Source organism: Condylura cristata, unplaced genomic scaffold (assembly GCF_000260355.1).
Source record: "Condylura cristata isolate star-nosed mole 26May11 unplaced genomic scaffold, ConCri1.0 scaffold00001, whole genome shotgun sequence".
NCBI classification, from domain to species: domain Eukaryota; kingdom Metazoa; phylum Chordata; class Mammalia; order Eulipotyphla; family Talpidae; genus Condylura; species Condylura cristata.
This window is the reverse complement of record NW_004567102.1, coordinates 37,741,948-37,752,024: the sequence shown is the minus strand read 5'-3', so window position 1 is coordinate 37,752,024 and position 10,077 is coordinate 37,741,948. Positions and strand designations below refer to the sequence as shown.

Below are 10,077 nucleotides of genomic sequence, written 5' to 3'. Positions count from 1 at the left end.
CCCAGCATCATTTGCTGAACAAATTTTCTTTGTTCCATTGTATCTTCTTTGCTCCTTTGTCAAAAATTAGGTGTCCATATACTTGTGGGTTTATATCTAGGTTTTCTATTCGAATCCACTGGTACATGTGATTTTCTTTATACAGTTGGGAAGGAACTCCTGAAGTTAGAGGTCTGAGTTCTAACCTGAAACATTTTCTATATCCTGTTATTAGAGTATCTGCTCCACAGATTTGTGAGAAAAAAATCACAAAGATGTTCTTGTCAAAGTGAACATTTTTTATTTAGAATTAGAAAAACAGTTTAAAAAGCAAAATTTAATATAGTCACCAGGATGGCAATGACATATCAGAATACCATTAGTTAAATTGGATGACATTTCGTAGGGATAGCTAGCACAGGGACGGTTATATCTCACCCCTGCCATATTCTAGTGACTAGAACCCAGTCATGTGGTCCTCACCTAACTATAGGAGAAATAGTCTTTCTGTGAGGAAAATAAGTAGTAGAATTTGACAGATAGTATTGCTTTTGCCCTTAATATGGATACGATCTTCCAGGCAGAGAGTATTGAGCTAGTGGAGGAGCAGGCCCATGATGGAACGAACAGACAGAAACCTGTCATGTAGAAGTTAGGTTGAAGGAAATAGGGAACAAGAGAGTTGAGGAATAGCCAAAAACTGGGGATGGTGTTAGGTGGGTGATAGAAATTAAAAATGTCTGATGTAATAAAAACTAAGGTAATTTTCCAGGGAGAATGGGAGTTGTCAGATATATGAGATGCTGCTGAGATGAGATACTAGGAAAGTTGGTAAAAACATGAAAGGAGGGGAGGGTTGATCCTTGAGAAAGCCAAATGGAAATCAGGGCAGAAATGAGGGGCCTTTAATGGAAGGGAAGATGGCAAGAAAGAAAAGGTGAATTCAGATATAGAAAGGTTTATAGGTGAACTGCAAAGGTGAGAGAAGTTTTTGCCTGATGGTTGAGAGGCAGTCTTGGATAGCAGTTAACATGCGTGGACTCCACATTCCAAATCTGCTGGCTCTAAATTTCTGTTTTCTGTTTCACTAAAAATGTGAGTAAATAGGCAAGTTACTTGTTTTAGTTACTTTACTGAAAATGTGAGTAAACGGGCAAATGTCACATTCATCCAATTAAATGGGCAAGTTACTTAATGTCTGTTGCCTTGGTTTCCTCATCAGTAAAGTATGGATAACAATAGTACTTTTTTTTGTTAGGGCAAATGGATTAATCTATGTAAAGTATTTTAAACAGTGCCTGATATGTGGTAAACAGAGTTAGCTTTTCATTATTATAGCCTTTTTTCTTTACCTTTTTTTAAAATGAGTTATAACAAAGTTCTCAGTTGAAAAGTGGGTGGAGACAGTATATTTATGAATGTGAAAAAGATGTGGAACAGAAAAGTAGTGTTGTGTGGTAGAATTGCCTTTGAGATCTGCTGCTGTGTGGAGAACGTCTCTAGAAATCCTGAGTTGCACAGGGTAGGCACAAAGAAGTCAGGTGACTGGGTTTATTGAGGTCTGGGTTTTTCTCAGGGGAGTATGATTGAGTAAAAGGGAAGGAATTAGGAATGTTTATGGAGGAGTGATTGTGATGATTAGCTGTTACCATCATCATTGGGTCAGAGGAAAGTAAAGACTAAAGGAGCTGATGGAAGTAGGATTGGATCTCTGAGGCAACAGTGAAAAGGAAAGAAGGCTGAGTGGGGAAAACCCCTTCTAACATAATCATATGTACAAATGATAAGTTAATAATTATGTAAATAATACAATGAAGGTAATATAATAAATGTAAATTAAATTCTTAGTGATGGTTTTTCTCCACTAACAGAAGGTAAGTTGTATGAGGGTAGGAATTTTTATCTGCTGTTTTCATTGATATATTCCGTGCACCTAAAACAAGCCTGGTACATAATAAGCACTCACTAAATATTTGTTAAATAAACTGAAGTGTTATAATCTATGAGAGATGACGGTGGAGGTGGTGAGAAGTGGTTAGATTCTAGATATATTTTGAAGTTAGATCTGATAGGATTTGGTGATGAATTAGATCTGGGAACGAGGAGTGTGAGAAAGAGGAGTTAAAACTAACTTTAAAAGTGTTGACTTGATCTACGAAAAAAGTTGTGTTACTATTTGCTGAGATGGGGAACACCATGAGAGGGACAACTTTTGGAATGTGAATATTGAGACCTCAGATTTGGATATCAAGTCTGAGACATCTTTAGCCATCAGATAGAGTTCATGTTAGATTGGCAGTGGATATGAGTCTAGAGTTGAGAAACTCATATTCATATGTCATTATTAGCACGTCGATGACTTTTAAAGCTGTGAAACTAGATGAGACAACAACTAGTTGTGGATAAAAGGGAGATTCAAGGACAGAATCATGGGACAGAACATAGAGAGGTCAAGGAGATAGGGAAGAAGCACTAAAAAGACTGAGGAGAGAGCTGAGAAGCTAGGAGGAAGTCAATTGAAGAAAGTGACCCAGGCATTCCCTCTTGAATTAAAAAGTGATCAGTTGTTTCCTGATCACTTGCTGAGAGTTTGAGCAAGGTGAAAACTAAGATGACCTTTGCATTTAGCAGTGTGTAGGTTTTGGTGATCTTGAGTGGTTTCGTAGAAAATGAAAATTAAAAAAAATATGAAGTTTAGATAATAATCTTGGACAGATGTTAAGATTTCACTTTGATGTAGAATTTTAGGTATTAATTTTATTCTGTTTTAAGATATCAATTAAAAATGATTAAAAATAGTGATAGATGATTTTATAATCAATTATATAAGGTGACTTCCTTTATGCTTATACTGTAATTCAGAAATAAAGGCCAAATAAGTCAGTCAGTCTTGCCAAATAAGTTAGTCTTTCTTGCCAAACTTAGAATATCTGATAGTTGACTGGAAAGGGAGAGAGTGAGTTTGGGTTAGCAAGCTTCTCAGTATAATCGCTATCCTGAGATATAGGATAAGGCTTGTAGATGGACAAAGTTCCAACCTCATACTACCAAAAAAAAAAAAAAGGACACTTTTAAAGATTTGATTAATTCACTCCTTCATCAGCTTTCTAGTATCTTACTAATGGTTTGAAAACAGTTAAGTTATAATGTAGTGGTTTAGAATTATGACCTCTATGAAAGTTATATTGTCTTTAAAAATTCCAAGGCAATATTACTTAAAAGTATAGCTTATATTGAGAGTTCTTACAGAGTTCCATTTATTGCATATCTGGAATAAATTCTGCACTCATAAATGGTTCAAAAAAGGGCTTGAGAAAGTGATTTTGAAAATTGCTAACTATAGAGTTTTAACCTGGAACATTTTCTTTAGTGAAAATTGTTATCTTTCTAAATGTTGTTTAGGAAGATTCTTACCTCTGAAGACAATGTTAGGACCAAGATATGACAGTCAAGTTGCTGAAGAAAATCGGTTCCATCCCAGTATGCTCTCAAATTATCTAAAGAGTCTGAAGGTAAGAAACAAGATTTTTGGAAACATTTATTTTGTATACTTAGTCTTTTCTTGTACTTATCCTTTTTTTGTTCTTCGGGTGACTAAACACTTGAAATACTTTTTCTTTTTAAAAATTAATTAATGAATGAAAAAAAAAAGACTTGACTCAGAGGAGGTTGCAAAAATTGCGTGTTGAGTTCTACGAACTCCTCGCTTAGCTTTTTCCAGTGGTGACACCTTAAGTGATTGTAGTACAATATCAAAAGCAGAAAGTTGATGTTGGTACAGTGCTGTTGACTAGATTACTGACTTTTTGTTTGTATTCATTTGTGAGTATATGTGTCTGTGAGTATCTGTGCGGTTTAATGCAGTGTATAGATTTCTGGTGGTGGTTTCAGACTCTATTATGTGCAGTGGATCTCCTTCATGCTACTTCTTCATAGGCAAACCCTGACCCTTACATTGCAACTGCCCATCTGTTCTCCATCTCTATAGTTCTGTCATTTTGAATTACTGTATAAATGGAACAAAACAGTATGTGATTTGCATTTTGCACTAAGTATAACGCCCTTAATCAAGCAGTCTCATGTATCAACAAAAAGTTTCTCTTTTTTATTTCTGTGTAGTATTCAGTTCTGTGGATGTATCCGAATTTACTTAATTGTCATATTGAATGGTTAAGTAACCATTTGATTTAAGCATTTTGAACTGTTTCTAGTTGTGGGGTTTTGCAAATAAAGCTGAACATTTATATACAGGTGTTTGTGTGAACATAAGTTTTCATTTTTGGGGGCTAAATACCCAAGAATATGATTACTTCTGATACATGGTAAGTTTTACAAGAAAGTGCCAAACTATGTTCCAGTCACTGTACATTTTATATTCCCATCAAGTGACTTTTTTTTTTCTTCCCATCAGGTAACTTTTTAAGAATAAATGAACTTTTGAGTTTTCACATTATTTTGACATATTACTAGTTGTTTTAATTTTTTAAGAACTGATAAATCACCACAAACTGGTTCCTTAAACAATAGTTATTTATTCTCTCAAAGTTCTGAGAGCTAAAAGTTCCAAATCAAGATGTTGGCAAGGTTGGCACCCTGTGGAAGTTTGGAGGGAACTTCTGGTGATTGCCAGCAATCATTGGTATGCCTTGATTAATAAATCTATTAAGTCTGCTTTGTTATTGACATTGTTCCTTTATGTCCCTTTGCTCAAATTTCCCTCTTAGTCATTTGAATTAGGACACACTAATATATTATCAGCTTGTGTTTATTTGATGATAATTGCAAAGGTCCTATAACCCTATTTCCAGATAGGGTCATTTTCATCGGTACTTAGGACTTTAACATAACTTTTTAGGGAACATAGTATTTTGTTAATCTTCCATTTATGCTATTGGTAGTCTATTACTGTGTATTATATTAGTACATTCAACAAATGTTAGTGCCCATTATGTACAATACACCTATCGTGGGTAGAAAAGCTGCCACTTAGATTTTAAAAAAACTCACTTTTTTTTTTTTTGGTGTAGCTTTGATTTGTTATATATTTTATTTTAGCTTACTTATCAGCTTCCACTTTTAATTTTCATTATCAGTTATATAGATTGTCATATCAATTAACAGATAAGGAGTGTTAAATGTTTCTTAGCAGCATGCTTATACAAATCAGATAGCCTGAGTCTGAGTTCTAGTTTTCCACTTACATCTATGTGGAAAAATACATAACCTCTTCATGTTTCTATTTCCTAGTTTGTAAAAAGAAATTAGTGCACGTAAAGCATGTAGAACAGTGCTTGGTACAAAGTAAGGACTTCATTTAAATTTCACAACAACATAAGATATATACTGTTATAACCCTTCATGGAGTGGGATTATCTCTTACATTGCTTATGAAGACTGTATATATGTAGTGTGTGTGTGTGTGTATACACATTATCCCACATTATCTACACAGACGCATTTATACATACACAGATATATGGGACTTGGCTTTTAAGTTATTCAGGTGTCTTAGTTTTCTTGGCTAAAGTATTTCTAAGTATTTAGAAATTTCTTGCTTTTCCCCACTTTTCACCCACTTCTTAATTTGAGTCTGCAGACAAACCACCTATGTTCTAATTGTTGCTCACTGAGAAGCTTTATTATGGTATATAAATCTTTGTGTTTGGCAATACATATCCTCTGAAGCAGTTAAGATCACTGCAATCTATGTGGAAAGAAAAGAGAAGTAGGCCCAGGGGTGACAGATTGTAGAAAATGCAATCAAAAATACATTTCCTTAAGTAAGAGCACACCTGATAGGTCTACCTATCTCTCATTTCTACAACAGTTCAGGAATCTGGGGAAATCATCAGAGCACATTAAGGCAGCTAATTACATTTGAGAAGCTTACATTTTTTTCTACTTTGTGTGAAATTTAAATGTTTTGCAATCCTTCCCTCCCCCCGTATCCCCTCCCCCGCAAATAACAGCGGAGTCATCACTTTGTAGACTCCTTTAGGTATATCCAACAATAAATACTCTATAGCAGCAACAACAAGAGAGAGAAAAATAACAGTTAAAAATGCATGTTGTTTCTCTCGCCATTCTTATCAGAAAATATATAATTCAAAATGAGATGGAAGAAGTGTGAATTAACTGTTTTTACTTAGTGCTGGTGCATATTAATTTTTTTAAATCAAGTTTTATTGAGTTGTCATTCATACAAAATTATATGATTTGGGGAATATAGATTGTTACCTCAATTGTGAGCATGCTTCACTCACCCTCACCAAAGCTCTAGTGCCAGTTGACTCCACTCCTCTATTCTGTCTTCTTCCTCTTCCTCTTCTTTAGTAACCACCATATTTTTCACAAATGAGTTATTTCTATTGTGTTGTGCTAGTTTTTCTTTGTTCATTTGTATTTCACAAATGAGTTAAACCATCTGGTAATTGTCTTTACTTTCTCATTGTACTTAGATAATCACCTCAAGATCCATCCATATTGTTACAGAAGGCTCTATATAATTTTTTTTAAATAGTGAAGAATTATTCCATTTAATAGCTAAACATATATTCATTTAAATATATATATTCCACAGTTCTTTATCCAGTCATCTGTTGATGGGCGTTTAGGTTGATCTCATGCTTTGGTTATTGTAAATAATGCTAGTATGAACTTAGGCGTGTACAAATCTTTTTGTAATAGTGTTTTCTTAGGGCCCTCCCTCGTGGTGCAACAGGTTAAAGGCTTAAAGGCAGTACTTCAAAACTAGCTGCAACAGCTCCAGTAAGTTCAATTCCTGGCCAGGGAGGTAACCCACATGGCACAGCAGACCTCTCCCATCTTGCCCCATGCTCCCCTCAGCAGTGTACTTTGTCAGTCTGCCTGTTCTGCTCTCTACTCTGTCTCTGGTGAATCCTCTCCACCACCTCAGCACCTCTGGCCTGTACCCCAATTCTGTATGCATAAATAATAAATATATCTTTAAAAAAATAGTGTGTTTTCTTATTCTTTGATAAATACCTGGAAGTGATACTCCTGGATTTAGTTCCATTTTAATTTTTTTAAGGTACCTCTATGCTGTTTTCCATAGTCTCTACCAATTTACATTCCAATTAATAGTGAATTGAGTGTTCCTTTACATACTTACTAATACTTTTGTCTAATCTTTTGATATAGCCCATTCTGACTGTGATGAGTTACTATCTCATTGTGATTTTTGATTTGCCTTTCTTTCATGATAAGTGATACTGAATCTTGTTTCATGTGCTTGTAGGCTTGACTTTTTTGGAAAAGTGTCATTTAGATTTGCCCATTGTTCGATTAGGTTGTTTGGTGTTTTGGTTGTTGAGTTTGAATTCTTTATATATTTTGGGAATTAGCTCTTTATAACATATGTTGTGTGCATTTATCTATTCTCAGTTATAGGCTGCTTTTTTTTTGTTTTACTGATGGTTCCTTTTACTAAGCAAAGGCTTTTTAGTTTAATGTAGTGCCTTTTTGTTTATTTTTGCTTTTTGTTTCCCTTGTTTGAATCCCCAAATATCTCTCTTGAGATTGATATCTAGAAGTGTATTCCCTATGTTTTCTTCTATGTAGTTTATGGTTTCAGGTCTTATACCAAGACTTTAATTCAATTTGAATTAATTTTTGTGTATGGAATTAAATAATGATCTAGTTCATTTTTTCTGTATGTGTCTGTCCAAGCTTCCAACATTATTTGTTGAAGAGACTTCCATTTTTCTATTGCATTATGTTGTCTCCTTTGTCAAAGGTTTTATGTGGGATTACTTCTGGGTTCTATTCCAATGGTCTTTGTTTCTACTTTTTTTTTCTACTTTTTTTTTCCAATGGTCTTTGTTTCTACTTTTTTTTTCTAATACCATACTGTTTTGATTACTGTAGCTGTATAATAGAGTTGCAGCCAGAGAGTATGTATTAAATACATTTTTCTTTTCTCTCAGGATTGTTTTGGTTGTTTAGTTCCATACAAATTTTAGAATTGTTTATTCAATTTTCTTGAAAAAATGTCATTGGGATTTTGATAGGTATTCCATTGAATCTGTAAACTGTGTTAGTAATATGTCCATTTTAACTCTTCTTTCAGTTTCTTCTTTCAGTCCACGAACAAAGGCTATCTTTCCATTTGTTTGTGTCTTTTATTTCTTTTGAGAGTCTTACAGTTTGCAATGTAAGTGTGCCATTTCTTGCCAGGGTGAATGTTACTATAATTGTTAAGGTTTTTCAGACCTCTAGCCCCTGAACACAAGCCAGACTTCACTTAGTGCTTAACAGAAAAGATAATAAATTTTATTCTAATGCAGGAAGGATAACTGAGAGATGTGGTTTAGTCTCCAGTAAGATGCTGAGATTTGATCACATATGTAAGTTTTTATTGATTAAGGAATTTAAATGGGACTTTAGAGTGCACATCATTTAGAATTTAATTGCCCAACATGTGATGTAGTGATGGCTGCTTGGAATACTGTGTTGATGGGTATGCGGTTCTGAGACTGGGTGTATTTCAGGTAGATGCTATCCCTTAGGTTCTTTTCTAATAAATTATCAGAAAACTCTGTAGGTATTTTCTTTGTAGGTAGACTTCTGCAATGTTGAATTGTGGTCTGTTTTGCCTGTTTTTATTCCTTCATTATTTTGTGGGTTAATTTATTTCACTAGTGCTTGAAAAAGAGTTAGGTAAGTGATACTTTCTTGGTTAATAGTTCATTGCCAAAGTGAAACTTAAAATTACCTTCAATGAAGATGATGGAGTACTGCCCTGTAGTCAGCATGTTTTGGAACAAATCCAGATACTAATAAATGACTTGTTCTATTTTTTTTTTTTTAGGTTAAGATGGGCTTATTGGTAGACTTGACAAATACTTCAAGATTTTATGACAGAAATGACATAGAAAAAGAAGGAATCAAATATATAAAATTACAATGTAAAGGGTAAGTCATAAAGAGTTTTTAATATTGAAACTGTTGAAATTTGTGCTGTTTTAAAAAATAACCAAAATGTTTTCATGTTATCAGACATGGTGAGTGCCCTACAACTGAGAATACTGAGACATTTATTCGCCTTTGTGAGCGGTTTAATGAAAGAAGCCCACCTGAACTTATAGGTATGTTTGGATATATCACTATTGAATATTGTATGTTGTAATTGGGTTTCCATTCACTTTTTTTCTGAGTGAGTTGAAATAGTCCCCAAGTCATGGTTGTTAAAGGGAGTAACTTTGGTAAACTATAAAATATATATATTTTCAGGATATTGCCCTTCTTCAGGTGTATTATTGGGAAACCACCTTGAATACTACATCTTTATTTTGTATAATTTTGCACTTTTTACTGTATGTATTATTCTGAAATTTCCTTCATTATTATGAGAGTCTCTATGATAGTATATGTAACTTGTTTATTTTTTAGTGCTATATGGTATTCCACCACAGACTGTGTAGTTTTACTTTGCCTAACTCTGTCTCCCTGTCTTGGTCAATGAAAATCCTAATAGGCTGTACGATGTAGCCTAGGTGTGTAGTTGGCTGTACCATCCAGGTTATGTAATTACACTCTGATATTCACACAGTGATGAAATTGTCTAATTCATTTCTCAGATTGAATTCTCATTGTTAAGTGATATATCACTATACTGTTGTTTATCTATTCACCTGTTGCAGACTTTTCTTTTGCCAGTTATTTATTGATTGCTATTCTTTGCCAGACATAGGCTTTTGAAATGTATCAGTGGAGAAAACAGAAAAAATATCTTTTCTCTTTTTGAGCTTGTATTTCTAATGTGAGCTGTGGTGAGGGGAGTAGTGGCATAGCCAGACAAAAAACTGTAAGTTTAATATATAACTAAATTTTCTTAAAATACCAGCTACTTAATAGTACTAGAGTTATTGTCAGTTATTTGCTATTATGAATGATGTTATTAGGAAGTGACCTAGAATTTTTTTTTTAAGTTTAGCAAGCAACATCCACAAATAGAGGATAGTTCCCAGCATTAGTACCGTAATAGTTATTTATTTTTTGTTGTTACTACTTGCTTTATTTATTTATTTTTTAAATACTAGTTTATTTTAACATCATTTTGTACATTTTTTTTTCATC

At 33.8% G+C, this 10,077-nt stretch overlaps 1 protein-coding gene across 1 annotated transcript in view; it reads left to right on the top strand.

The window, feature by feature from the left end:
• RNGTT (RNA guanylyltransferase and 5'-phosphatase) overlaps nucleotides 1-10,077 on the top strand; it is a 215,108-nt gene that overhangs the window by 4,664 nt on the left and 200,367 nt on the right. Inside the window, exons 2-4 of the mRNA XM_004673684.2 lie at nucleotides 3,382-3,491; nucleotides 8,810-8,913; nucleotides 8,998-9,086. Coding sequence (XP_004673741.1) covers nucleotides 3,382-3,491; nucleotides 8,810-8,913; nucleotides 8,998-9,086 — 303 coding nt within the window. The remainder of the gene's footprint in view (nucleotides 1-3,381; nucleotides 3,492-8,809; nucleotides 8,914-8,997; nucleotides 9,087-10,077) is intronic.